The sequence below is a fragment of the Lepidochelys kempii genome, chromosome 20 (genome assembly GCF_965140285.1).
Source record: "Lepidochelys kempii isolate rLepKem1 chromosome 20, rLepKem1.hap1, whole genome shotgun sequence".
Lineage (NCBI taxonomy): Eukaryota > Metazoa > Chordata > Testudines > Cheloniidae > Lepidochelys > Lepidochelys kempii.
Genome location: NC_136399.1, coordinates 25,302,026 through 25,329,789, shown reverse-complemented (window position 1 = coordinate 25,329,789; position 27,764 = coordinate 25,302,026). Strand labels below are relative to the sequence as shown.

Sequence of the window (27,764 nt, the reverse complement as noted above, 5' to 3'; positions counted from 1 at the left end):
CGGCGTCTCCCGGCACAGACAAGGCTGGAATAGCCAGTTGGGGGGGGTCAGGGGTCTGGGGTGTGGCGAACTCAACAGCGCCCGCTTCCTCCCTGCATCAAAACCAGCCTCATCCCTGGTCGCACCCCCAGCCCCCTCCCTCACTTACCCCTCCTGCCCCCATGGCATTTGGGGCCAGGCTGCTTTAGAGCTGTCCTAGCAGCATCTGCCAGAGCAGGCCCCACGGCGAGCCAGGCAAAGCCGAGCTCTGGTTTCAAGCTGCCGGGGAAAACCCTGGCATGGCTATCGCTCCAGCAAGGGGCCCATTGGAGCCAGCCCCAGCCAGACATCTTCAGGCCGCTCCCCACCCCCCACATCTAATCCATCTTCCCAGCCAGGGGAAGCTCAATGCCTGTTATTAGGTATATTACGGTAGCACAGAGCAGGCCCCCCTGCCCGGGCAGTGCACAGACCCTGGTTGATGCGGCAGCGCGGGGGCCCCATTGTGTCCCTCCCGCACTCACACCAGCCACCGGCAGGCTCATTAGTGCCACTGTGCCGCTGGGGAAACTGAGGCACAGAGCGTGCGCGCGCCCGAGGACGTGAGGTGCACAGAGTCGCCCGCAGCCACACCCATGCGCCCCACACTCCCCTCCTCCCTCCCCAGCATTGACTCACCCGGACCCCAGGCGCCCAACCCCCCAGCACAGGGCCAGGCCCCCCCGGCCTGCATGTTCCTCGCTCGCTTTCCACCCCGTACGGGTCTGACCAGCCCCCCCCCCGCCAGCCCCGGCGATTGCAGGCAGGGCGGGGCACCCAGGGGCCCGCCGCGCTGGGTCACGCAGTGGAAAGGGTGAGTCTTGGTCCCATGATGCCGCCACAGGCATCGGTCACGTGACCCTCCCGCCCCCGCGTGGCTTTTCTGGCCTCTCACCGGCTCCCTGGGTTGGCAGCGGCCTCGCGTGGGCCAGAGGGGGAAACTGAGGCAGGGAGCCGGGGTGGGAAGGGCAGCGCGAGAACCCGGGCGTCCTGGCTCCCCCGGCCCGCAGGCCGGGGAGGAGGCCGGCAGGGCTGCGTGGGCCGGCGGTGCAGGCTCCGAGAACAGCCCCGGAGCGAAACCCAGCCGCCGCCGCACGTAGCGCACGGGACTGGGCGCTGCCGGGCGCCCGCGGGCTGGTCGGCGGGCGCCCCCTAGCGGGGCACGCGGGGCAGGAGCCGCTCGGCTTTGCGAGCGGGCGGGGCCCGGGCTGAGCCGAGGGCGGCGGCCAGGGCCGGGCTCACATGAGGGTACCCAGGCCGGAGCAGAACCCGGGCGTCCTGACTCCCCCACCACAGCTGGGCTTAGAACCCAGGCGTCCTGACTCCCCCCACCCCGATCTAACCCCTACTCCTCACAGCTGGGCATAGAACCCAGGCGCCCTGACTCCCAGGCCCCCCTTCCCCCCCCAGAGGTGGGCATAGAACCCAGGCGCCCTGACTCCCAGGCCCCCCTTCCCCCCCCAGAGGTGGGCATAGAACCCAGGCGCCCTGACTCCCAGGCCCCCCTTCCCCCCCCAGAGGTGGGCATAGAACCCAGGCGACCTGACTCCCAGGCCCCCCTTCTCCCCCCAGAGGTGGGCATAGAACCCAAGCATCCTGACTCTCACCCCCGCCCTAACCACTACTCCCCCCTCTTTCCACAGCTGGGCATAGAACCCAGGAGTCCTGACCACCCCCTCTCCGGAAACCACTGGGCCTTGGTACCTGACCTGGCCTCGGGCTGGAGTGAGGGCTACAGAGGGACACAGCTTGGCCCTGGGGGAAGGTCAGTGCGTCTCTGACAAGCTGGTTCTATCCCCAGCTCTGCCTGGGCACGTCCCTTCCTCTTCCAGTGTTCCCGGGGGTAGGTAATTAAGTTCTTTAGCACCGCAACTGTTAGTGACCCCCCCAGCACAATGCTCCCCCCATCTCACCCTGGGACAGGGCAGTGCCCGGCTCAAGTGGCAGCAGGCGCCCCAGGCGAATGACGCATTGGTGAGAATGTGTTTCCTTTGATCAGTTTTGAATTTGGCCCCCCTCCCTGTTTCCTTCACCAGCCCCACCTCGTAAGGAGGCCGAGACGCCCGTGCCCAATGATCCCTGCAGGGGGCCCATGCCTCCTAGCAAACCGGGGAGGATCTGCATGTCCCTGGCCTCCTGCCAAGCAGCCATGTGCGTAACCAGCCCCCCTGGGCTAAGGAGCTCAGGGCCTGGCCCCCGCTGCTCCCAGCAGAGGTTGTTCCACCTTCGTCCCCCTCTGCTAGAGAAAAACCTTCTACATTTCCATCCTCCAGCGAGCCCGGCCCGGCTTGGCGATGCCCCGAACAGACTCAGCCGCCCCCACCGCTGGCACCAAGAAGAAACCAAAAAAGTCATTTTTTTTAAATGTTAAAACTTTTACAAAAAATACAATACAATAAACAATTCAATAAATAGAAAAAAATTACAAAATTACATGTTTTTTGTTGTAATATAGGCAAGGAAACAAACAAACCAACAAACAAACCCACAATGACCGGTAAGTAACAAACCAGATCAGGAGGGCTCCTCCCCAGAGCTGTGCAATATAGAATAGGATCGGCTGCTCCTCCTCGGCTATTAAGGGACACAGAGTATTAAAGTCAAATTAAAGCCCCCCGCCCCCCAAGTCACTTCAGACCCTCTCTTCATATATATTAATTTTTTTTAATTATCTCATCTTCACAATAATCGAGTCTGTAACGTGCCCGTGCGGGTCTTTCCTGAGTAGAATTTAGCCAGAGGAAAATGGAATTTTGGAGAGGGGGGAGGGCACCCCCTAGTGGACACTGAGAAGTTACCCTCCCGCCACCCAGGGTAGAAAAAGAAACAAAAAACCCTCCTAGGAGTCTTGTTCTGGCCTGAAGCAGGGGGAGGGTTTGAGGTATGAGCTACGAACCAGGAAAGCATTCGGCCCCCTGCCCGGAGCCTTGTGCTGGGAGAGACCAGATTAGGACTCCTTCACTTGGGGGTGTCTGCAGAACCGATCGCACCCCCAGCCACATAGGGGCACAATACAGGCTGGATCAGGGCCCCCCCTTCTTTACTGGGATCGATTTAGCTTACCACCCCCTCAGAGCTGGGTCCTGGATTCATCTACATCTTCCTTCCCCCCAGGGTTGGAGCAGAAATAGTGGGGGGGGGAGGGAGAACAGGGGACAGACAGGACCAGAGATAACAGGGGGGGTGTTGGTCCCTAAATATTCAACTGGAAAGAACTGCCCCCCCAGCTGGAAAGGAACTGAAGAACTGCAGGAAATCCACCAGGCTGGCAGGCGGGCGATTGTCCCCCTCGGCCGGGTGCCCCATGCTGGGCAAGAGGCAGCCCAAGAGCTTGGAGGTTGCAGGTGCTGGGCCCAGGGCTGGAGCCACTGGTTCCTGGAGACATTTTTGGGAGGTAGGGCGGGAACGGCCAGGCTAGAACCAAGGGCAAACAGGCCCTGCAGCTTGGTCTCCCCTGGCCTCTCCCAGCTCTGGACGACGACTGGGCCGGCTCCCTTCTCGCCACGGAGCCAGATCTGACCCGCTCAGATACCACGGGGAGGGGCACTGCAGGAAAACCCAGGTCCCCTCTGGCTTCCTGGCTCCTGCTGGGCTGGTCCATCCACCCTCAGAGACAGCGAGCGTGGCCACCTCGCAAGGGGTCATTTAGCCCTTCGAAAGGCTGGGAACAGGTGGGGCTAAAGGAGCTGAGGGCCTGGCCCCTCCCCGGCGTTACAGCTTCGGCTCCTCGCACTTGCAAGACGCCAGCAGGGGAAACAAATCCGCTATTGGCGTGGCCCCTGCCCTGCTTCCCCCCACTTCGCTGCTGGGGGGAGGGGCAGGGCAGGTGTGGTCTTCTGCTGTCACAGCTTCAAATTCCGGACAAAAATGGTGCGGATGGAGGGAGAGCTGGGGTGGAGACAGGGCTGATTTCCAAGGATTACGGATCCCCCACCTGGCTCAAAAGTGGCAGGAAACCAGCAGTGCCGCCCAGGTGCTGGCTGAAATCGCACTCGTCTCGCAGCAGCCGCCGAGCCCAGCTCCAGGGCCCCAGCCACCCCCCATTCTGTGCATCACACCCAGGCCGGCCCCCACCCCCAGCCGCTTCTGCCCAGCTCCAACCCCCCGCTCGGCTCTCACAGATGATCCTTCAAGACAGACGGCTGGTAGCCACAGCCGTCCAGCGGTAATACTGAAATCTGCGACTCCTACAACCCCACCATGAGTCCGCCCCCCCCAATATAAATTGAACACTGGAGAGAAACGGGGTCCTTCAAACGGGTATAGAGTCCCCCCATTGACCAGGTCCTGGCCTAGGGACCCCCGTTCAGATGGGGCCCCTGGCCAAGGGCTCCCCTGAACTGAATGATATGTCAAACCAACTGTCACCCTCAGGGGGCAGCAATGTGGGGGTTCTCCAGCTGAATCCATAGACCCCCCCACCTGAGCCACTCCTTTCCCAAGGCAGGGGGAGGATCAGCCTGTGCCCCCCCCAAGGGGGAGGGATCAGCCTGTGGCCCCGCCCCCTAGCCAAATCGCTCCCGCACCAGGAGCATGAGTTTCTTCTTGCCCTTGTAGGTCTGTTTGAGGTTGTCGAGGAACTGGCCGAACTGCAGGTGCCCGTCGGGGGCAAGCAGGAAGGTCTCGCGGGCCTTGCACAGGAACTCGATGAACTCGCTGTAGTGGCGGGGGCTGATGTGGGTGAGGCGGGAGTGGGTGGTGCTGACGTAGGCGGCAATGGCCGCCTCCAGCAGCTGGCACAGGGGGGCTTTGTCCAGGCCGGGGGTGGCGGGGGGCTTGGCGGCGTGGCGGCGGCCCGAGAGGGCGGCCAGGCCGGGCGGGGGCAGGCTCCAGCGACGCAGGATGTCGGAGAGCATGGGGGCGCACTGCACGCTCTGGATGATGAGGGGCACGATGGCCGAGAGCTGGCTCTTGCCCAGCGAGTGGCTGAGCGAGCAGGCCCAGAGCACGTCGTTGACGGCCGGGTGCGTGTCCTGGTTGAAGGCAATGCTGAGGTGGGAGAAGGCCAGGGTGGCCAGTTTGTAGGCACGGAGGGGGAGCCCCCGGTGCTCCATGTACCGGGCCACGGTGAAGAGGTGGGAGTGGCCCATGCCGGCCGTGGCAGCCGAGTCCAGCACGATCTGGTAGGCGGCCTCGAAGGCAGCGTGGTCCTTCTCGCACAGGGTCAGGGCAGGCAGCGAGCAGTTCTGAGGGTCCTTCATGGCACACTGCAGGGCCACGGCCCGGGCCCGGGCCCACAGCTCGTCCCGCTGCCCGAAGGCCAGGTTGAGGCGCAGCAGGGTGGCCGGGGTGGTGCCTGTCACGGCCACGATGGTGGTGGCTTCGATGGGGGTGAAGAGGCTGTACCAATTCTGCATGATGTTCATCAGAGCCTGCACACCTGGGGGGGCAGGGGCGGGCTCAGTGCAGCTCACGGGTCTCCACCCGCCCGCCCAGCCTGCGAGACCCCAGGGGAGGGGTCAGCTCAGGTCACAGGCCTCAATTCCCCCACCCAGCCTGCGAACGCTGCAGCGGGCAGGGATCATCCCCATCAAAAGAGACTGCAACTTGCCCAACTCCAGCTGGGATGAGAACCCAGGAGTCCAGGGACCCTACCCCTCACCTGGTCTCACCCCTAGACCCCACTCCGCTGCCAGGGCTGGGATGAGAACCCAGGAGTTCTGGCTTCCATCCATGCTGGGTTGCCGGGAACATCAGGTGCCATGTCAGAGGGGTGGGGGTCAGCTGGGCAGAGGGCCATTCGTGGGGTATCCATGCCCCCCCCCCCCGGCTCGCCCACTCACCGATCTCGGTGGCACAGCTCACCAGCCAGCGCACCATCTCTCTCCGGCGCCAGGTCATGGTGTTCAGAGTCATCCGCATCACCTGTGGGGTGGGGGACGACACAGCTCGTGAGAGTGGCCGGGGCACGGCCCCAACAAGACAGAGCCTCCACGGCGGGGAACCCATCTACAGTTGCCGTGCACTCGGATTATAGCTCTTACAGAGCCTTTCACCAGAGGGGCTGAGGGCACATGGGGTGGGGTCATGGCACAATGGGAAACTGAGGCACAACAGGGGAAGGGACTGGCCCAAGGTCTCACAGTAAAACTGTGGTAGAGCTGGGAGTAGAACCCAGGTGTCCTGACTCCTAGCCCACCCCTACTCTAACCACTAGATGCCACCCCCTTCCCACTGTGTGCTGTTAAGCAGCTGCTGCGCCCCACCCCAGAGGTGGCTGCATGTCAGTGCTGGGCAAGCGACCATAGCAACAGGGTCTGTCAAGATCTTCGCACTCCTCCAGTCAGGAAGCAGCCGTCCCCCCAACCCCCCTCCGCCCCACATACCTGCAGGCCAAGCTCCAGGGAGATGTTGAGCAGCGTGGAGTCCGGCGGGGCGCTGGCCGGTGTTGCAGTCTTACAGGCATCCTGGGCCAGTTTGAACAGGAGGGCGGGGAGTGGATGTTCTGCTGGATGGACCCCAGGACCGTGTGTAGCCACTTGGGGTCTCCTAGACCAGGGATGGGGGGCAGGGATTAGCCCCAGGGGTGGCTGGGACACCCAGGGGGAAAAGATCTACAAGCTGTAGGGCTAGGAACTGGGGGGGGGGGGGCGGAGAACGACTCGAGCGCCCTTGGGCCTGGCTCCCAGTGGGGCTGATGCCCACAGCTCCCAGCGATCACAGGGGCCCAGCTTCTGAGCCTCAGGAAGGGGCTACAAAGACTTCCCCCTCTAGGGGGCGCCGGCTCTGATCTGGCCCCAGGGTGGGGACTGGCTGGCTCAGGGGGGTGGGGAATGGGACACGGGGCCTGTCCCCTCTAGGGGGCACAGGCTCTGATCCGGCCCCAGGCTGAGGTCTTGCATCCTTTCCCATGTGAAGGGGATCCGGGGGCCCTGCCTGGCCCAGAGGAACAAGTGTCTTATCACAGAAGCTTAGGGCTCTGTGGTCCCCTTGTCCTCCCATGGGATCAGCATGGGGCCGTGTGAGGGACTTGACTTGGGCACTCAGTCAGTGGCAGAGGAGGGAGTAGATCCCAGGAGACCTAGTATCATAGAATATCAGGGTTGGAAGGGACCCCAGAAGGTCGTCTAGTCCAACCCCCTGCTCAAAGCAGGACCAATTCCCAGTTAAATCATCCCAGCCAGGGCTTTGTCAAACCTGACCTTAAAACCCTCTAAGGAAGGAGATTCCACCACCTCCCTAGGTAGTGCCCAACTCTACCCCTCTGCACTGTAACGATTAGAGCCCACTCCCTTCCCAGCGCTTGGACAGAAGCCAGGGGTCCTGGCTCCCAGCCCCCCTCTAACCACAGGGCCCCACTCCCCTCCCAGAGCTGGGGACGGAACCCAGGAGTCCTAGCTCCCAGGCCCGTGCTTCAGTGTCTGGCTTCACCTTTGGCTGCGGTGAGCATGGCCGATGCCAGCTCGCACTGGCGCGTCTCCAGGTGGCCCAGGATGAACCAGCGGGGGAAGCGATTGGCCATCATGGAGTCCAGCGGGTTCTGGTGCAGGATGTCCCCGGCCGGCATCACCGTCTCCAGCACGGGGAGCCTGCGGATGGGAAAAGGGGGCTGGTCAGGGGAGGTCCCAGCATCCCCAACCCCGGGCTCAGCAGGACAGCCAGCAAAAGAACCAGGAGTCCTGGCTCCCAGCCGCGCCCCCCAGCTCTAACCACTAGACCCCACCCCCCTCCAGAGCCAGGGAGAGAACCCAGGAGTCCCAGCCCCTCCCTGGTCCAAAGGCGACAGGAGGGGAGATGCACTGGATATCGCCCCCCCACATCCCCATGGGAGCAGCTCGTTCCATGGCAGTTGGCGGGGGGGGGGGGTATGGGTGTGGATCGGCCCCTCCCCATGCAGCCTCACCAGGTATCCCGGTGCCCCCCGGCACAGCCGGGTGACATGGGGGGGGAGGAAGCGGCTAGGGGTACCCAGGCTGCGTGGCAGGGTGGGGGGGTGAGGTAGCCGGGGCCGGTGGGTGGGCACATACCTCATGGCTCTCAGGGCCAGGCGATAGGCCAGGTCGGCGTCGTGGGGCAGCAGGGCGGCGAAGAGGTAGCGAGCGAAGGTGTGCATGGGCACGCTCTCCCGGAACACCACCTCCCCGAAGCCGCTGAACGGGCCGCCTGGCAGGGAACAGACGCCAGGGTGAGGGGCTGGCCGGGCCGGGCGCCCTCCCCCCGCCCCACCGGAACCCCAGAGCCCAGCTGGGCCCCCCGGAGCAGGGAGGGAAGCCCGCCCGGCGGGACGCAGCCCGGTACCTGCCAGGAGCAGCGCGGCCTGCTTGCGCAGAACCTGCACCAGCCTCTCGTCCAGCTCCATCTCGTCCAGCAGGGCGACGAGCTGCTCCTCGCTCCGCACCACCTTGTCCTGGGCGTGGAGCCCCTCGGGCAGGGCCCGCTGCTGCCCCAGCCCCGCCACCCGCCACCTCCAGTGCCAGCGTCAGGTACGACGTGCCCGAGCCGGGGCTGCAGGGGATGGGCACATGCTGGTACAGCACCTTCTTCTTCCCCTCCGCCGCCACGTCTGCCAAGGGGGGGGGGGCGTCAGCCACGGCCGGCGTGCCCCCCCCTCCCCCGTGCGGGAGGAGACCGGGGGGTGGGGCGTCAGCCACGGCCGGCGTGCCCCCCCCTCCCCCGTGCGGGAGGAGACCGGGGGGTGGGGCGTCAGCCACGGCCGGCGTGCCCCCCCCTCCCCCGTGCGGGAGGAGACCGGGGGGTGGGGGCGTCAGCCACGGCCGGCGTGCCCCCCCCTCCCCCGTGCGGGAGGAGACCGGGGGGGGGGCGTCAGCCACGGCCGGCGTGCCCCCCCTCCCCCGTGCGGGAGGAGATGGGGGAGCCCTGGACTGAGCCGGAAGTACAGACACCGATGCCGACCCCCCCCCAGTCTGTTCCAGCACTGCCCCCTCCCCACCGGTCCCCATTGCCGAAGGGGGAGGGGGGGGTCGACGGGATCTCTGCTTGCGACCCACCCCCCGGCCACAGAGCGTGGTACCCCCCCCCCCGTACCTGGACAGAGCGACAGCCCCTCGTGGTCCGTGCGGCAGGGCTCCAGGAGGGTCCGACACAGGCAGCCGATGGGGTCCAGGGGGTGGCCCACCCAGCCCTCCAGGTTGGTGATGGACGTGCTGCCCTTCTGCAATATCTCTGCGGGGGGGTCGGGAGGGCCCGTGAGACACTGGCTCTCCCCGCCCCCCCACCCCGCCAGCTGAGACTGGCCACGCTCGCTGCAGGGGGGCCCCTCCCGGCCCAGAGCCCCCTGCTCCTCCACACCTGAGTCAGGGAGCCCCCCGGCTGGCGCTGGCAGGTCCACCTCCCACTTCCGTGAGCAGAGCCAGCAACCCAGGCGTCCTGGCTTCCAGCTGGCTCAACCCACTAGACCGTCCCCTCCCCGCCGCCCCCACCCCCAGGGCTGGGAATAGAACCCAGGCATCCTGCCCCCCAGGACCCCCCCCACCTTTCTTCTGCTGCTCGTAGCTCTCCAGCTGCTGGCGCCGTTGGAGGCGCATGGTGGTGCCGAGGGCGTGGCCAGGCGCAGGGCCTCTCGGGGTAGCCGTGGGAGCGCAGGGCGTCCACGCGGGCGCAGGCTGTGGGGAAGGGGTCGCCCAGCCAGAGCGGGCGGCCCTGGGGGTCGAAGCAGAGCTTGTCGCCTCCCGTCTTCATGCCAGGCCGTAGCCCTCGCTGCTGAGGATCTTCTGCAGGTGGCAGTCGCCCCAGCGCAGCTCCCCGGCCTTGATGGCGCGGCCGAAGACGGTCTGGCGGGCGGCCGCTGCCGGGGAAAAGCCAGACTCAGGGCAGGGCAGCAAGACCCAGGGCCTGGCCCCTCTGGGGGGCACCAGCTCCCATCCAGCCCTGGGGCAGGGGCCTGGCTGGCTGGCGAGGCGGGGGGAATGGGGCTCAGGGCCTTTCCCCTGTAGGGAGCGCAAGATCTGAGCCATGGGGAGCAAACACTCCCCACGCTGCCTTGGGGTCCAGGGAATGGGGAACTGCTCCCAGCTCCATCCAATCCCTGCCCAAGGGTCCCTCCAGCCTATCCCCTGTCTCTGCTCCGAGTTCCCACTCCTGTCCCCTCCCTGGGGCCCCCATTCTGTCCCCCCCCATACCTGCACTGGGGACCGAGGGGGGCTGCAGGGCCATGGTGGCTCCAGGCACATCGAAGGAATAGTTGCCCTCCTCCAAGGGGCAGACATCCAGCTTGTTCCACTTCTTCAGCAGTGCCAGCCACAGGGCACGCTCCTCCGGCTTGCAATGGGGGTTCAGGACCACACATACCCACAGGGCCCCTGCAGCAGGGAGAACAGGGTGATGCAGGCGCCAGCAAACCAAAAGTTCACCAGGCTGCAGGGGCTGCGGGTCGGGAGCGAGGGGCACCGGCAGAGGTGGGGGGCCCAGGCCTGGGACAGCAGGGGGGCTGCGGGTCGGGAGCGAGGGGCACCGGCAGAGGTGGGGGGCCCAGGGCTGGGACAGCAGGGGGCTGCGGGTCGGGAGCGAGGGGCAACCGGCAGAGGTGGGGGGCCCAGGGCTGGGACAGCAGGGGGCTGCGGGTCGGGAGCGAGGGCACCGGCAGAGGTGGGGGCCCAGGGCTGGGACAGCGGGGGGCTGCGGGTCGGGAGCGAGGGGCACCGGCAGAGGTGGGGGGCCCAGGGCTGGGACAGCGGGGGGCTGCGGGTCGGGAGCGAGGAGCACCGGCAGAGGTGGGGGGCCCAGGGCTGGGACAGCGGGGGCTGCGGGTCGGGAGCGAGGAGCACCGGCAGAGGTGGGGGGCCCAGGGCTGGGACAGCGGGGGGCTGCGGGTCGGGAGCGAGGGGCACCGGCAGAGGTGGGGGGCCCAGGCCTGGGACAGCACGTGGGCTGCGGGTCGGGAGCGAGGGGCACCGGCAGAGGTGGGGGGCCCAGGGCTGGGACAGCGGGGGGCTGCGGGTCGGGAGCGAGGGGCACCGGCAGAGGTGGGGGGCCCAGGGCTGGGACAGCGGGGGCTGCGGGTCGGGAGCGAGGAGCACCGGCAGAGGTGGGGGGCCCAGGGCTGGGACAGCGGGGGGCTGCGGGTCGGGAGCGAGGGGCACCGGCAGAGGTGGGGGCCCAGGCCTGGGACAGCACGTGGGCTGCGGGTCGGGAGCGAGGGGCACCGGCAGAGGTGGGGGCCCAGGGCTGGGACAGCACGTGGGCTGCGGGTCGGGAGCGAGGGCACCGGCAGAGGTGGGGGGCCCAGGGCTGGGACAGCGGGGGGCTGCGGGTCGGGAGCGAGGGGCACCGGCAGAGGTGGGGGGCCCAGGGCTGGGACAGCGGGGGGCTGCGGGTCGGGAGCGAGGAGCACCGGCAGAGGTGGGGGGCCCAGGGCTGGGACAGCGGGGGCTGCGGGTCGGGAGCGAGGAGCACCGGCAGAGGTGGGGGGCCCAGGGCTGGGACAGCACGTGGGCTGCGGGTCGGGAGCGAGGGGCAACCGGCAGAGGTGGGGGGCCCAGGGCTGGGACAGCGGGGGGCTGCGGGTCGGGAGCGAGGGGCACCGGCAGAGGTGGGGGGCCAGGGCTGGGACAGCGGGGGGCTGCGGGTCGGGAGCGAGGGCACCGGCAGAGGTGGGGGGCCCAGGGCTGGGACAGCACGTGGGCTGCGGGTCGGGAGCGAGGGGCACCGGCAGAGGTGGGGGGCCCAGGCCTGGACAGCACGTGGGCTGCGGGTCGGGAGCGAGGGGCACCGGCAGATTAGTCTGGGAGGTGCTAGTCTAAGAGGCTCCCTCCATTACCCAGCTCGTCCCACAGCTGCCGGCACTTGTCCGTCATGCCAGCTCCCTGCTGCCTCCACAGGGCCAGGCGCGGGTCCTCCAGGAACTGCTCCGTCATCAGGATCAGCATGCGGGCGCCGTTGGAGTCCCGCATCCGCAGCATCTCGCGCACCTGGGGAGGGGGGGGTACGACTCAGGGGGGGCTGGCGACCGCTGCAGCCCAAGGCAGATGGTGGGGGGAGCCCAGGAGGCCTCCAGCCCAGGGTTGCTCCCCCCAGCTCCAGCAGAGACCCCCGCACTGCAGGGCAAAAGGGGGCAGGCAGCAACACGCCCCCCTCCCGCCCCCCAGGAAGAGGGGTCTGAGCCAGCTCCAGCAAGGGGCTGAGGTGGGACAGGGCACGGGGGCAGGAGTGATCAGCAGGGACCCCTGTTCTGGGGGACGCCATGGGGGGGGACAGGACCCCAACGTGGAGGAGGGAGGGAGGGGACACAGGCCAGGGGTCAGGGGGCAGGGCGGTTGTGGCCCTGCTGAGGCTGGGGAGCCCTTGGCGGGGGCAGGAGTTACCTTGTTGAACATGGACTGCAGCTGCTTGCTGGCCCCGTAGTAGCCGCCGTTGGACAGGAGCTGCCTGACCTGCTCCTGATCTGCTCCTCGTCCAGGTGCCAGCAATTGGCGTCCTCGATGCCGGCGCCAGCCGTGGGGTCTGGGGCGCCTGGGGGGGGGGGGGGGGTCGGGGGGGGGGAGACAGAGTCAGCAGGGCAGAACCCCACCCCCGCCCCCGGGACTCCACCTCCCTTCTTGGGCAACGGGGTGGGGGAGGGAGTGACAGAGGCCCCTGCTCTGCTCCCAATCAGGAGGCAGATCCAGATTCCACAGCCACCCACGGGTCCCCCCACTCCGTAGCCAATGGGTGGCGGATCCCAGGGCCGAGAGCGACCCCCCCACAGGTCCCCCCACTCCGTAGCCAATGGGCGGCGGATCCCAGGGCCAAGAGCGACACACACCCCCCACGGGTCCCCCCACTCCATAGCCAATGGGCGGCGGATCCCAGGGCCGATAGCGACCCCCCCCATGGGTCCCCCCACTCCGTAGCCAATGGGCGGCGGATCCCAGGGCCGAGAGCGACCCCCCCCCACGGGTCCCCCCACTCCGTAGCCAATGGGCGGCGCCCCCCGTACCATGCACGCGGTTGATCTCGGAGCCCAGCAGGAGGATCTCGTCGGCCAGCCGCTGGGCGGTGGGCAGCACCTCGGTGTGGTGGGCGCTGATCAGGTACTGCACGAACTTCTGCAGCTGGTCGCGGTTCATCTGGGAGAGGGTCTCGGAGATGGGCAGACGCAGTTCCACCTGCCGGGCGTTGCGGATGCGGCAGAGAGAAAGCGCCACCACGTGGGGCGCAGTAGAAGATGTCCCGGCTGCCGCAGGCGCAGCTCACCGACGTGATCTTGCACCGGTCAAAGCTGATGGAGACGTGGAAGCTCCGCTCCGGCTCGCTGGGGCCGGCCGGCTCCGTGACATTCCCACTCAGGTGGAAGCCTGGGGATGGGAGGGGACAGGGTTGCTGCGGGGAGGGGGAGGCGGCCCCCCCGCCCCAGCCACTAGTCCCCGCTCCCCTCTGAGAGCTGGGGTAGAGCCCAGGAGTCCTGGCTCCCAGCCCCCTGCTCTAACCACTAGACCCCTCCTGCCCATTGCCTATGGAGCCTGGGAGCTCTCTGGGGGAGGGACCATCTCTCCCCGTGGGTCTGGGCAGCACCCGGCGCAATGGGGCCCCTGATCTCGGTCAGAGCCTGCGCAGGACCTGGCCCAACAGGGGGCCCTGATCCTGGGCGGTGGAGCAGGCGTGGGGAATCTGTGCAGCGCTTGGCCCAACAGAGACCTCAGTGGAGACTGGGGCCTTCAGGTGCTGTCAGAGTCCAGATCCCGCTGCCAGGGAGTTGGCCCCAGGCTTCCCCCTCAGCTTCTCGGTCACAGAATCACCAGGTCAGTCGGGAAGGTGCCTCGCGAGGTCACCACCTCCAGCCCCCTGCGCCGAGGCAGGGCCAAGAAAACCTCGACCACCTCTTAAACACTCCAGTGTCCGGGATCCTACAGCCCACCGCGGACACCCAGACCGGAGCTGCTCTGCCCCGAGAGTTAGACGGTTCCCCTAATATCCAGCCGAAATCTGCCCTGCTGCAGAGGAAGCCCAGGGCTTCTTGTCCTGCCTCCAGCAGCCACGAAGAACAATCCATCCCTGTCCTCTGGCTGACCAAGTTTCCAGCCTGCAGGAGGCCAGGAGCGCCAGGGCACATGACAAATCCACACCGGCAATTCCCCCGTGCCCGACGTTATCCCCTATCCTCGCAGACCAACACTCGCCTCCGGACTCTCCCCGACTTCCCCGCGTCTTCCCTCCACTGCGGCCCCCGGAGCCGGCCGAGGCCTCCCCAGCACCGAGCGGAGCCCAGCACCGACCTCCCAGGCCTGACACCCCCCGCCTGCCTCTGCACCTCACTTCTGTGCGACCACATCCCATTGTCAGCCCATGTTTAATTTGTGACCCATGGTCACCACAGGCCCCTTTCGGCAGCATTGCGGCCAAGCCACTTATTCCCCCTTCAGAGCCATCCCTTGAGTTCGGCGAAGTGGGACGACTGCCCTGGGCCCCATGCTCTGGGGGGCCCTGGGCTTCTATAAAACCGTCAGGAGGCGGGTGGGAAGGTGAGGCGAGCGGCAGATGGGCGGGGGGGGGCGCGAAGAGGAGCCCCCCTACCAGATCCTCCCCCACCAGCAGGCCCTGCCCAGCGCCTCCCACAGATCAGCTGTTTCCTGCCGCAGGGAGGGGACAGGAGTGAGGGCTCAGAGCACTTGGGGGAAGAGCCGGGGCAGGGGCAGGGCCTTGGGGGGAAGAGGTTGATTGGGGGCGGGGCCCAGGCAGAGCCTGGGGGAGGGGCAGGGAGCAACCCCTGGCAGATTAGAAACAGTGCGCCTATGACCCAGGCCCCGCACACCCCTAGTGATGGCCCGGTCCCCAGCCTGTAGCTGGGCCTTTGCGTTTCCCTTCCTCAGTGCGGGAGTTTGCGCTTCTCTTGCAGATTTCAGACCAATTCTCTGATCTGTCGCGGTTGTCCTGAATTCTAATCCTGCCTCCAAAGCGGGGCCAGCCCCTTGCAGCTCGGAGCCATCTGCATCCCCTCCATCATCCGAGTCATTAACGAACGGTGCCAGACCCAGGGCTCATCCCTGCAGGACCCCACCGGATCTGTCCTCCGCGTTGGAGGGCAAACCCGGGTAACTATTCAGAGTACAGTCATTCAAGCACCCACCTTATCGTAATTCCATCTAGACCACGCACCCCTAGTCCGCTCATGAGAGCGCCATGTGGGACTGCATCAAAAGCCTGCCTAAAATCAAGCTACATCACGTCTACTGCCCACGCCCCCCAGGCCAGGAACGCGGTCAAACGAGGACATTGGGTTGGCTTGGTACGGTCTGTCCAGTACCAGGGTCAGGCTGACTGGTCTATAGCTCCCAGGCCTCTTCCTTCCCCTTCTTAAGAACACGGTTGCCCAGCTCTGGTCCTCTGGGCCCTCCCCCGTCCCCCAGGAGTTCTCCAAGAGGATTGCGGACGGGTCTGAGCTTGCTGTGGCCAGCTCCATCAGTACCTAGGGCGAGTTCGCCGGGCCTGCCGCCATGCATGCAGCTAACTCATCTCCGTCTCCTAGCACCGGTTCTTCCCCCTTCCTGTTAGTATCACCACTGCCGAGGACCCGGTCGCCATTAACCGCTGAGGTGACGACTGAAGCAAATCAGGCATTAAACACCTCAGCCCTCGTGAGGTCGTCAGTTATGAGCTCTGCGGCCCCGCTGAGTAGTGGCCCGGCTCTTCCCTTCCCCTTTCTCTTGCTCCTGTCACATTTAAGGAATTGCTTGGTATTGCGGCTTGTGTCCCCCGCCAGGGGCAACTCGTTTTGTGCCTTAGCCATTCTCCGTTTGTCCCCACCGGCCTGGGCTGTTCTTTTGTGCTCCTCCATCGTACTGGTTTCCACTTTTGGCAGGAGCCCTTTCGGAGTTTCAAGGCATTAAAAGCCCTCTTCCCCCCCGCCCCCGGGTCACCTGCAGCCCCTCCCCCCGGCCGGAAGGAGCAGGCGTTTGCGGGTGAATCCCCGGGAGGCTGGGCTGATGAGAGCCGGCTTGCCCGGAGGAAGGGGCAGGGGAGGTCAGCCTGCCTGGCACACACCCAGCACCGGGGGTGAATCACACGGGTGAGACGGGTATTGGGGAGGTGGGGACACAGACACCCTGATGGAACCAGTCCGCCAGCAGCGCCCCGCCCCCGGCTGCATCACAGCCCAGCATGGGTGGCAGGTGCTGACGTCTGACCGAGACTGGCCCGGGGCCAGGCGGTGACTCACGGTGGCACAGCTCGGGGTGGAACCCGTGGCTGCCGGCTCACGTCACTGCACGCCGCAGGCTGGCCCGGAGCCAGCGGCACACGCGGGAGGGGCTAGAAATAGAAAGAGGAAGAGACTGTGGGTGCCGGGAATGGGGCCGCGCTGCAGCTGGGGCCTGCCCGGACGGGGTCAGAGACACAACAGGCCCCAGGCCACCCCCCCCCCCCCGACTGAGACTGCAGGCAGTAAAACAGACAGTTACCGCCTGGGCACAGTGCTTCAGCCCAGCTGGAGTCCCCACGACCCAGAGGGGCCCCATCACCCCCAAGGCCAGAGAGAAATCCAGGCACTTCACCCCGCCTCCCGACTTCCCACGGAGAAAGGGAGACACCACCCAGAGACCTGGGCTGGGGTCCCGCGTGGCCGGCTTGGAAGGACGGGCATGGGTTCGGGGAGATCCATACTCAGTTCCCAGCTCTGCCAGACTCTGGGTGTTGTCCAGCAAGTCACTGGCAATCTGTGCCTCAGTTTCCGCCCCACCCCACAATCTACAATATGGGGATAATAATCCTCTACCCAGAGCGTGAGCTCTGTGGGGCAGGGACCGTCTCTCACTAAGAGAGCTCTAAGGCGTTGGGGCGGGGGGAGAGTTGCAGCACCCAGAACCCAAGGGATCCCTAGCACTGGGACAGAGAACCAAAATCCACAGTGGGGAACAAGCTTATAACCTTCACTGGAATGCAGGATTCTTCACTTCCTGTCTTAAACAGGGGTGTGGCTTGTACACAGCTGCTGCCCCCCCCCCCAAGTGATGGCTGCATTTCAGTGCTGGGTGAGGACTCCCTGTACAAACAGCCCTGCAGCTGCTGCACCCTGCCCCAGCGGTGGCTGCATTTCAGTGCTGGGTGAGGACTCCCTGTACAAACAGCCCCTGCATTCCACCCCAGAGGCAGCTGCAGCTTGGCCAAGGTCCTCTAACCATTGCCATTATATAAATAAATGCTAAACTTTCTAGAGCTGTTCAACAATCCCTCACTGGTCCTCAGCTCCACCAGCAAGCACCCGTTAATAAAGTTCCTTCCTCGACGAGGGCAGCGTGAACCCCAGCTCCATTTGGGACGGATTCGGACAGGCAGCTGCACTGTGGTGTCCACTCTAGTGCTGTTTGAGTATGACCCTCCTCCCCCTCCATCCTGACCTGTTGAGCAGCGCTGCTGCGTGCCGCCCCAGAAGTGGCTGCATCTCAGGGGCAGGTGAGATTTAGATTGTGGGGTCCTTAGAGGCGAAATACACAAACAGACCCGACAAGCTTCCAGCCTGAATACGGAAACTCCATTAAATGTCTCACTCCCCCAGAGCCTGTGACCCGGGACACTGGATTTGTGTTACAAACCCTGTAAAAGCCACGGCCCTTGCTCAGAGATCTCGGGGAGGAGGAGAGCACAAAGGGGGTTATAAATACACAGCCCTGGCTGTAGGGGCCAGCCAAACTGAGCTACAACCAGGCTGATTTCAGCAAGCACTATTAGGGAAACTGAGGCACGGGGCAGGGATGTGCCCAAGCTCATATGGCAGAGCCAGGAAAAGAACCCCGGCGTCCTGCCTCCCAGCTTGGTGCCTGGGCCAAGCTGCCTCTGGTTCTACTCCAGACACTGCATCAAATCAGCAGTGGGAGTCGCATCTCGGCTCCAGTCGCACTCGAAGCTGCCCTGCCTCCGGCTTGGAGCAGGGGAGTGGGACAAGCCGAGTCCTGGTTTTCACCCCGTGGGTCCCGCCCACTCCACTCACACGAGGTGAGCACCCGGGGGCTGCTCCCCCCCACCCCGGGACAGCACGCCCAGAAATCCGGGAGCTCTGGGGCAGAGGGGCTGGGAACAAGCAGCCGACTGAGGCTATCCTCCATCCCCACCCCTGCACACACAACCCGGCGCTCCTGCCCACAGCCCCCCTCGGAAATCGGCCACCTTTCCCCTCCCAGCCCCGGGGGGAGCCGCTCACCCCTTTGCTCCATAGCCACCTTCGCACTTCCACGAGCACCCGGCGCCACCCCAAACCAGGCCTGCGTTTATCGCCCCGGGGACAAGCGCCCGAGGGGCCTGGCAGCTGTGCCAGCCCTGGCCCTTTCTGGCCCGAGCGGGTTTCTAACCGAGCGGCACGAGGAGCCACGCAGGAGGGCAGGCACCAGGATGTCTGGCCTGGGACCCTGCGCTCCCCGGGGTGTCGCCAGCCTGCTCAGGCGGCAAAGGGCCAGGATCTCGAGGCAGCTGATTTCAAACTCGTCAACGTTGCTGCTCAGCCCTTCGGCGCTGGAACGAGAGGGGCACGGGGACTGCCTGCCCGGAGCGGAGACCCAGCTCCGCGCCTCCCTGTGCTTCCAGGGACAGTGCACCAACCCCGCAGCAGCCCCCGAGGGATACCCCACCCCCTGCATGAGGTCTCCCCAAGGGCGTGTCTCCACCGCCCACTAAGCTGGAGGACCCAGGCTCAGGGACGCCGATTCCACACTGCAGCGCAAGCCTGGGTTTACAACGGCTGGACCCGGGCGTCACAGCCATGCTGACGCTCCACTCTGCGCCGATCTTCTGCCTCGGATCTGCACCTCGCCCTGCGTCCACACTGCGAAACGACAGGGCTTGGACCGGAGTCACAGCAGGACTTGGGCTGAGACCCCCCCGCAGCAGGGTCCCAGGACCCAGGTCTGGTGCCTGACCAGAGTCATACTGAGGTGTGCTAGGCCCAATGCCGAGAGTCAGACCCCAGGCTTAGGCTGTAGTGTAGACAACAGTCAGAGCTTGGCTTCAGCTCTGAAGAAAGAAGTCATCCATCCCTTCCTAGATGGCTGCTAGCACTAACTGCGGCTGTCGTTGTTAACCACGTAAAACATCCAATCCCTCGGACCCTTGCTAAATTCTCAGCCCCGAGGCCATCCAGTGGACATGGGTTCCGCAGGCTAACGCAATGGTCAGACAAAGCCTTTCCTTTGAGCAGTTTGAAGAAAATGCCTTTTCATTTCACCAACGTCCCCTTGATCTGGTGCTGCAAGACAGAGTCCCCACAGCCAAACGCTTTTCAGCTCAGACATCCACTAACAGACCTGGGTGACGCTTTCTGGCCCTGATCTTTTACACCAAGAACACATGAGCTTAAGCCACCCCACTGGCCCCAGCAGTAACTGCATTACGAGGACACAGCAGCGTCTTAGACAGGCAGGATGGAGCCGGCCCCAGCTCTGCCAATTCCGCTAGCGGGAAAGGTGCTGGGTCCGGCACCCACCTGGCTATTTCACATCAGCAATCCTGTCTTGAATGCAGGCACGGGCAGGTCAGAAGAGCTGGGAATCAAGGCCATGCGGCCCTGCAGGTCCAGCTGCATGCAACTAACTGGCTCCATATGGCTTTCCGGACACAGCTCTGTAATAGCACACAGGCAGGCCCCATCTCTAAGTGTCCCTGGGCAGAAGCACAGCCCAGAGACATGGCTAGGACCGGTCTACACTCAAAATCACAACCGGGGGACTGGAAATGGGTCCTCTGCCAAGGTGGCTGCATTGGCCTGTGTTTCTACAGCGTGTGAACAACAAACCCCCAGCTTAGCAACTCTCAGTGGCATGTCGCAAAGCACTTCACGAACAAGGTCGGAATTATTAGCCCCATTTTACATATGGGGAAACTGAGGCACAGAGACAGGACCTGACTTGCCCATTGTTATGCAGCAGGCCAATGGCAGAGCTGGGAACAGAACCCAGAACTCCTGCATCCTGGTCCAGTGCTCTAGCCACGAGGTCACACTGCCACCCCATTCAGCACCTTCCACACTGCATTCCCACGTGTACAACACTGACCAAATAAATTGGCCTTTCCATTAGTAGCTCAGGGATGCTGGACACACAATTGGGCCCTAATACAAAGCAGTATTAGGAGCTGATTCCTTCCACGCAGCTGCACGTACAGGCTCACAAGGCCTTAATTCCCAGGTCTGCCTGGGCCTTTCCCCAACAGAGGATTGCTGGCGTGAAATAGCCACGCAGGTGCCAGACCCAACACCTTCCTGGGAGCGGAATTTGCAAAGCTGGGTGCTGGAGATGCTGCTGTGTCCTCGCTCCCTGGAGTTACTACTGGGGACAACAAGCGTGGGGGTGAAAGCTTGCAGCCTCGTGGCACGCAATCCCCCAGAGAGACGCAGCCGGAGCTGCTAGCAGACGTCAGCGCAAGACAGAGAGTCTTATGTCCGTGGGGTCTCTCACTGCAGGAGCCCCAGAGGGCATCCACTTCTACAACAATGGGACTCTGTTGAGCACTTTCAGACCCTCTGAGATTCAATGAGGAGCAAATTTCAAACCCACCCCCAGAAAAATCCCACAGGAGCGTCTGATTCTCAATACACACAAAGCAAAGCCATGCTGCGGGTGCCCTCACCCAGTTCTGAGAGTTTATTCCCAGACAATTTCCCCCGGGGCAAGGGGAAACATTTGGAGTGATTTTCCCCACTGGGGTGAAGGGGATCAGACTTTCCACCAAGGTGGGGGAGAAGAACCAGATTTCACACCACACCAGCCCCAAATGGAACCACATTTGAAAAAGACAAACAGACTTTTGTTGCCGAAATGAGAAGGGGACGGGAAGCCCTGGAAGTTGGTTGAGGAGTTGCTAGTGCAGACACACAGGCACCCCCCCCCCGCCCCCAGCTGCCTACAGTTTCTCCTGAAGGGCCTGGAACAGCCCTTGGGGGGCGGGACAGAGTCGGATGGGGAGAGAACTCAGACAAAGGCAAAGCATGTGTTTTGGGCTAAGCAGCCTGCCGTTCACAGGCCCAGGAAGACAACCTGATGCCACACTAGAGACAGGGAGTGGCCGGTCCACAGCAGGGCAGATGAGGCCAGGACATGGGGCTTCTCCCAGGGACCTGGCCGGTGCCGATCCGAAGATGCTAGTGTTGGGACGGCAAAGGGCTTGGGATGTTTCAAGCCGGACGGGACCGAGCCCCCTGGGGACCGGGACCGGGACCGAGCCCCCTGGGGACCGGGACCGGGACCGAGCCCCCTGGGGACCGGGACCGGGACCGAGCCCCCTGGGGACCGGGACCGAGCCCCCTGGGGACCGGGACCGGGACCGAGCCAGCAATACTGGCCGGGTTAAAGGACTGGATCCCAGGGTGTGGGCCCGTCCCATCTCAGCAGCTGAGACTTCGCCTGGTTCTTAGGGCAGCAATCGTCCATGTCACAAGCCCCAGCAGCGACCAGCCCCTGGAGTCCCCGTTCCCCCCCCGCCCCCGCCCGATTGGGGTCTCTGTCGGACCAGGCGCTGCACACAGGCACACAATTAGGGGCCTGGGATGGGTGCTGCACAGACACCCCCGACATGGGGGTCCCTGTGGTTCTGGGTGCCACATGGGGCCCCCTGTCATGCCAGATGCCGCACAGGTGTGCCCCCAACCATGATCCAGACCCCCTCATGCCTGGCACCACACAGATCCTCCCCCTCCGGCTAGCAGGGGCTGCACGGACACAGAGCGACAGCTAAACAGAGAAGACAGAGGAAGGATCAGACCCTGTTTTAGATCTGGGGAAACTGAGGCCCAGAGAGACGCAGTGACTTGCCCAAGAAGTCCATGGCAGGGCCGGCAGTGGAACTTGGGTCCCAATCCTGTGCCAATCCCTCTCTCTGGGGCAGGCTCAGCAGAGGGACCGAGTGGCAGGGCGAGCGTAGGGGCTCCCTGCAGATGCCCTCCCAGTGAGGATCTACCTATGCAGCAGCTTTCGCCAGCCCCAACTGCCCTCTGCCCCGGCCCCCACCCTGCCCTGCTCCCAAGCCCCCAGCGGGCGGCACTCACCCACTTGCAGCACCCGGTCGACAGCCCCAGATTGCAGCAGGTGCAGGCCGCGGTTGAAGGGCACCCGGGAGTCGCGCTCGCCGTCAGGGGGGTGGCAGCCGAGGGACGAGTACATGCAGATCTCGCGCTCGCTGCGTGGGAAGGACCAGAACACGATGCGCTTCTGCACAGGCTCCGGGACGCGGGAGAACCGTTCCTCTACCTGCAGGACACGGGGGCAGGGGCGGAAGGGGCACGGCATCAGTCACCCACCCGGGCTCAGCCAGCGACTCTCGCCCTCCCTCACCCGGGCGGCCAAAGGCCGGTGGAAACTTATGGGCCAACATCTTCCAAGTGCCACCGGAGTAGCAGGGATGCTCCAGTCACTGGGCCATCCCTGGCCGCTGGCTAGGATGAGCCTGCACCTGGGAGCCAAGGCTGAAGAGACGCCCCCCGCCCCCGGAAGCCGGTTTGGTGGAGCAGGGAGGCAGATCAGCCGCTGTTTCTAGACACACACACCCACCCCCGAGCACAGACCCCTCCAGAGCGAGGGGCATGTGGGGGGATCTCTGAAGCGTTCTCCCCGAAGCATGGCAGGAGGGAAGCGGGATCTAGTGGCTAGAGCAGGGGAAGACTCATAGATCCTGTGTAATGCTCCCCATCACGACAAGTCCAACCCAGCGGCCGCTGGCTAAAACAGCCACTGGGGCTCTGCTGGCTTGGAAGACTCAAAGGGGAACGGAGCCAAGGCGTGTGGGGAGCAAGGACCATGACAAGAACCCAGGCCCCAGAGAGACACCAGGCGAGGGAATAAAACAGCAATGAACCATCAGTTTCCCCTCGGTGAGATTTTCAAACCTGACCATTGTTCTCATAGCCGGGCTGACGCCAGTGCCCCACTGCACCCGGCGCTGCACAGCCCCAGGCCGAAGGCCTGCCCCACACCATGGAACAGAGACACAAGGGAAGGATCATGCCTGCCCCCCCACACTTCACAGAGGAGGAAAACAGAACCGCAGAGAGGGGCAGCAACTTGCCTGAGGTCACACGGGGGAGGCTGGGTCCAGCACGTTCGCAAGCCCCTAGACTCAACACCCTGCCCCCGTGATGAGCTCATTTCTCATGGTGGGCCTGTTGCCTTCATCAGGCAAAGCTCCTGGGAGATCCCCCCAGAGAGGGGTGCAGGATCAGGGCTCCTTGCAACCAGCCCTCCGTCCATTAACTGGAAGGCAGGGCTACTGCATTACACTAAAGCCCCATAGGGTGTTATTTTCAAGGACACCCACGGTCTATTCTCCCCCTACCAAGGAAATGTCAGGGGGTCAGAAACTAATGACAGACAATGTTCTAAAAGGGCAGATTTAGGTCTCCATGACGCAGGGGCTCAGAGCAAAGAGAAAAAGAAAAAAGCCACTGTCAGTTTCACCACAGAAAAAAACAGGCCGCCCTGGTTTGCATGTTTTCCTCTGTCAACCCCCTCAAAGCGGAGGATCAGTGACTGGGCGGGGGGGGGGCAGCGGGGGGGCTGGATTCAGCTGAGCAGCCCTGCAAACAAGGAGCCAGCCAGTGTTAAGAAGCAGAGACTTAAACAAGAAAGTGCTTGCAACTTAAAAATAAACCACTTTACAGAACTGGGGAGCTGCCTGGCCAACAGACAAGAGCCCCGACAGATTCATTAGACACCAGCACGGATACGCGAGGTGTGAAATATACCCTGGAGAAGGGGCAGGGAGAAGAGAGTCTATTGTACATGAGGGCCTAGCAATCTTTACTGTATTTATCCTCACACCTCCCCTGTGAGACAGGGCAGAGCTATCACCCCCAAGGGACAGAGGGGAAACTGAGGCATGGAGCAACAATGGGACTTGCTCCCGGCAATGGGCGTCTGTGGCAGAACAAGGAATTGACCCCAGCTCTCAGCTCGTGCACGAACCACCTTCCTCTCCCTCAGCATGCAGACCCCAAGCTGGGTGGGCCCCCATGGTCCGGGGCTAGGAGGAACGGGGCAAGAGGAGCATTTAGGATCTCGCAGTCAGGTGTGGACTCTTCATTTGCAGCTGGACCCTTGGAGTCAAAAAAATGACTAGGGCACCGTCTGCCACTAGAGGATTGCTCCTGTCCAGGGATGTCCCAGTGCTGATATTCTCTGACACCAGGATCTCTCTCTACCTCCGCAACCAGCCAGGGGCCACCCCCAGCCCCGCATCCAGCAATGGGGAAGGGCACGACATGACAGCTAGGTCAAGAACGGATGACCTAAGGGTCAGAGGGACCAATTCTCAGCAGGGCAAAATCTCACACCCTTGTGGGTCTTTACACCCAGCCCTCAGCTCAGCCCATCTCGCGCAGAAGAGTAAAACCAAGAACACAGCTGAGGGCTGAGCAGCCTGCATTTTTAACTGGTCCTATCAGCCCCCTGCCAAATGCGTCTCTGGGGCTGATCCTTGGATGGAAGGAAGCTGCCCTTTCTAAAGCCACCTCTCTCACCTGTTCCAGAGCACAAAGGCTCAGCATGCCCTGGTGGTGGGGGCTGGCGGGGAAGGGTTCATTCCTCTCGGGGAGGGGTGTCATGACAGGAGACTCCCGTCTGACAAGTTTCCCAGCCTGACTTGAAACCAAATCCCTTCCCTGGGAGAGGATCGTCCCAGCAGCCTGGATTCTCAGGGGACAGGGGGGTTTAAATACTGGTTTGGAGGGTGGGGGGAGTCAGGCCCACGTACAGATAAGCAGGGAGATGGGGAGACAAGTCTGCTCCCCACCCTGCTGCACAGCTGTTTGTCAAGGCTCCCTCCGGGGGTCACGTCTCAGGGGTTTTGCCCAGACTAGTTTTTGAAGTCCCAAGCAATGAGGAGGGTGCCCGCCAGCTCTCAGCTCTGGCTCTCAGCACAGATTTCCCTGGTACCCAGCTTGAAGGCAGGAATCTAGGGCGGGCAGGGGCCTCCTGGCTCATTGCCTCCAGTCCCGCAGACAACCCCTGAAATTCCCCTTTGCTCAGCTTCCATCCTCCCCAATAACTGAACACCCCCTCCCCACCAGTGCTCCCCGCTGGGGCAGCCAAGCTGGGGAACCCAGAGGAGGGGGCTGAGCCGGGATTGCCAGTCACCCCAAAAGGAGGTCAAAGAGCCACCCAGCAATTTACAGAGGGCTGGTCTGGCCCGGGCATGAGTAACCACTTCCTCTGACCCCAGCCAGTGTCACCCTGCCCGCAGGCAGGCACCTGCCACGGGGCAGGGAAGGAGGAGTGGGCGGCAAGAGGCCGCTCAGCCGGTGGGGTGCAGGGCCTGATCCCGGCTCAGAGGCCGTGGGGGGCGAGAAGGTCAGAAGGTGGGTTGCCGACACCTGCTGTAGGAGCATCCCACAGGGGCGGTGGGGGGGTTCTCAAAAGGGACCGGGGGCTGGGGAAGAGGATGAGGTGGGGCCACCCCAAGGGAAGAGATTGGGGGAAATGCCCCAGTGGGGTTATAGGGGCAGCCCTCAGAACCCGGGGGGGGGGGGGGAGCTGAAGGCAGAAGTGTGGGTGGGTGATGGGGGGATAAGGGATAGAAAAATGGACACCCCCGGGGCTCCCCCCCAGGAGAGCCGACACGGGGGGGGGGGGACACACCCCCGGGGCTCCCCCCCAGGAGAGCCGACACGGGGGGGGGGGACACACCCCCCCGGGGCTCCCCCCCAGGAGAGCCGACACGGGGGGGGGGGACACACCCCCCCGGGGCTCCCCCCCAGGAGAGCCGACACGGGGGGGGGGGACACACCCCCCCGGGGCTCCCCCCCAGGAGAGCCGACACGGGGGGGGGGGACACACCCCCCCGGGGCTCCCCCCCAGGAGAGCCGACACGGGGGGGGGGGGACACACCCCCCCGGGGCTCCCCCCCAGGAGAGCCGACACGGGGGGGGGGGGACACACCCCCCCGGGGCTCCCCCCCAGGAGAGCCGACACGGGGGGGGGGGACACACCCCCCCGGGGCTCCCCCCCAGGAGAGCCGACACGGGGGGGGGGGGGACACACCCCCCCGGGGCTCCCCCCCAGGAGAGCCGACACGGGGGGGGGGGGGACACACCCCCCCGGGGCTCCCCCCCAGGAGAGCCGACACGGGGGGGGGGGGACACACCCCCCCGGGGCTCCCCCCCAGGAGAGCCGACACGGGGGGGGGGGACACACCCCCCCGGGGCTCCCCCCCAGGAGAGCCGACACGGGGGGGGGGGACACACCCCCCCGGGGCTCCCCCCCAGGAGAGCCGACACGGGGGGGGGGGGACACACCCCCCCGGGGCTCCCCCCCAGGAGAGCCGACACGGGGGGGGGGGACACACCCCCCCGGGGCTCCCCCCCAGGAGAGCCGACACGGGGGGGGGGGACACACCCCCCCGGGGCTCCCCCCCAGGAGAGCCGACACGGGGGGGGGGGACACACCCCCCCGGGGCTCCCCCCCAGGAGAGCCGACACGGGGGGGGGGGACACACCCCCCCGGGGCTCCCCCCCAGGAGAGCCGACACGGGGGGGGGGGACACACCCCCCCGGGGCTCCCCCCCAGGAGAGCCGACACGGGGGGGGGGGACACCCCCCCGGGGCTCCCCCCCAGGAGAGCCGACACGGGGGGGGGGGGACACCCCCCCGGGGCTCCCCCCCAGGAGAGCCGACACGGGGGGGGGGGACACACCCCCGGGGCTCCCCCCCAGGAGAGCCGACACGGGGGGGGGGGACACACCCCCGGGGCTCCCCCCCAGGAGAGCCGACACGGGGGGGGGGGGACACACCCCCGGGGCTCCCCCCCAGGAGAGCCGACACGGGGGGGGGGGACACACCCCCGGGGCTCCCCCCCAGGAGAGCCGACACGGGGGGGGGGGGGACACACCCCCGGGGCTCCCCCCCAGGAGAGCCGACACGGGGGGGGGGGACACACCCCCGGGGCTCCCCCCCAGGAGAGCCGACACGGGGGGGGGGGGGACACACCCCCGGGGCTCCCCCCCAGGAGAGCCGACACGGGGGGGGGGGACACACCCCCGGGGCTCCCCCCCAGGAGAGCCGACACGGGGGGGGGGGGGACACACCCCCGGGGCTCCCCCCCAGGAGAGCCGACACGGGGGGGGGGACACACCCCCGGGGCTCCCCCCCAGGAGAGCCGACACGGGGGGGGGACACCCCCGGGGCTCCCCCCCAGGAAGGCCGGGGATCCCCGCCGGGGCCGGCCCCCCTCACCTGCTCGAAGGCCCACGTCTCCGCCACCCGCTTGGCGCTGAGATCCAGCAGCGTCTCGGGCCGGCCGCCGCCGCCGCCCTCCGCGGCGGCCCCGAGTCCGGGCCCCTCGGGCCGCCCCCCGCCCCCGGGGGGGCCGCAGCGCCGCTTGGCGGCCGGGTGCTCCATGGGCTCGGGCGGGCTCGGGCTCCCCGCGGCCCAGCGCTCGGGCTCGATCCCCGGGCTCGCCCGGGCGGCTCGCCGGGGCCCCGCCCGCCGGGTCCGGAGCTCGGCGGGTCCCGCCCTGGGGGGCCGGGGGGGGGTCTCCTCGGGCCCGGGCCGCTCTCGCTGCGCAGATCCCCCGCCGCTGCCTCCGGGCCGGCCCCGCGATGCGGCCCCTTTAAGACGCTCCACAACAATGAGCTCGACGGCTGCTTGATCCCCGGCTTCCCCGCCCCCTACCCGACCCCCATTGGCCGCCGGGAGGCAGCCCCCTCTTGCCAATGGCTGACCTCTCTGTCAATCAGTGGCTGGGCCCCCTCCCCCACGTGGGAAGTCTGGGGAGAGCCGTCAATCAGGGCGAGTGATGCACCAATCAGGGAGCGCGGGACCGGGAGGCTGTGCCCATATATGGGGAAGGCGGGTGTGGCCGCTGAGCTTTCATTCACAACATTCGAAAGAGGCTGGAAATGGCAAC

At 65.5% G+C, this 27,764-nt stretch overlaps 1 protein-coding gene and 1 long non-coding RNA gene across 3 annotated transcripts in view; one reads left to right on the top strand and one right to left on the bottom strand.

The window, feature by feature from the left end:
• The window catches only part of LOC140900812 (uncharacterized), a 37,258-nt gene extending 34,844 nt beyond the window's left edge, over positions 1-2,414 (top strand). For both annotated transcript variants that reach the window (XR_012155720.1, XR_012155722.1), the window contains one exon: positions 2,055-2,414. This is a non-coding gene — a long non-coding RNA (uncharacterized LOC140900812). The remainder of the gene's footprint in view (positions 1-2,054) is intronic.
• Positions 2,415-4,112: 1,698 nt separating this feature from the next.
• On the bottom strand, positions 4,113-27,518 carry ZSWIM4 (zinc finger SWIM-type containing 4). Its single transcript, XM_073318532.2, is given in 20 exon segments — positions 4,113-5,398; positions 5,802-5,883; positions 6,345-6,454; positions 6,457-6,507; positions 7,390-7,547; positions 7,986-8,121; positions 8,257-8,416; positions 8,418-8,521; positions 9,004-9,141; positions 9,452-9,525; positions 9,527-9,656; positions 9,659-9,763; positions 10,098-10,277; positions 11,735-11,885; positions 12,279-12,358; positions 12,361-12,426; positions 12,893-13,106; positions 13,108-13,250; positions 21,917-22,118; positions 27,092-27,518. Coding segments are annotated over 20 exon segments (3,324 nt in total). The 5' UTR covers positions 27,257-27,518; the 3' UTR covers positions 4,113-4,523.
• Positions 27,519-27,764: the final 246 nt, after the last annotated feature.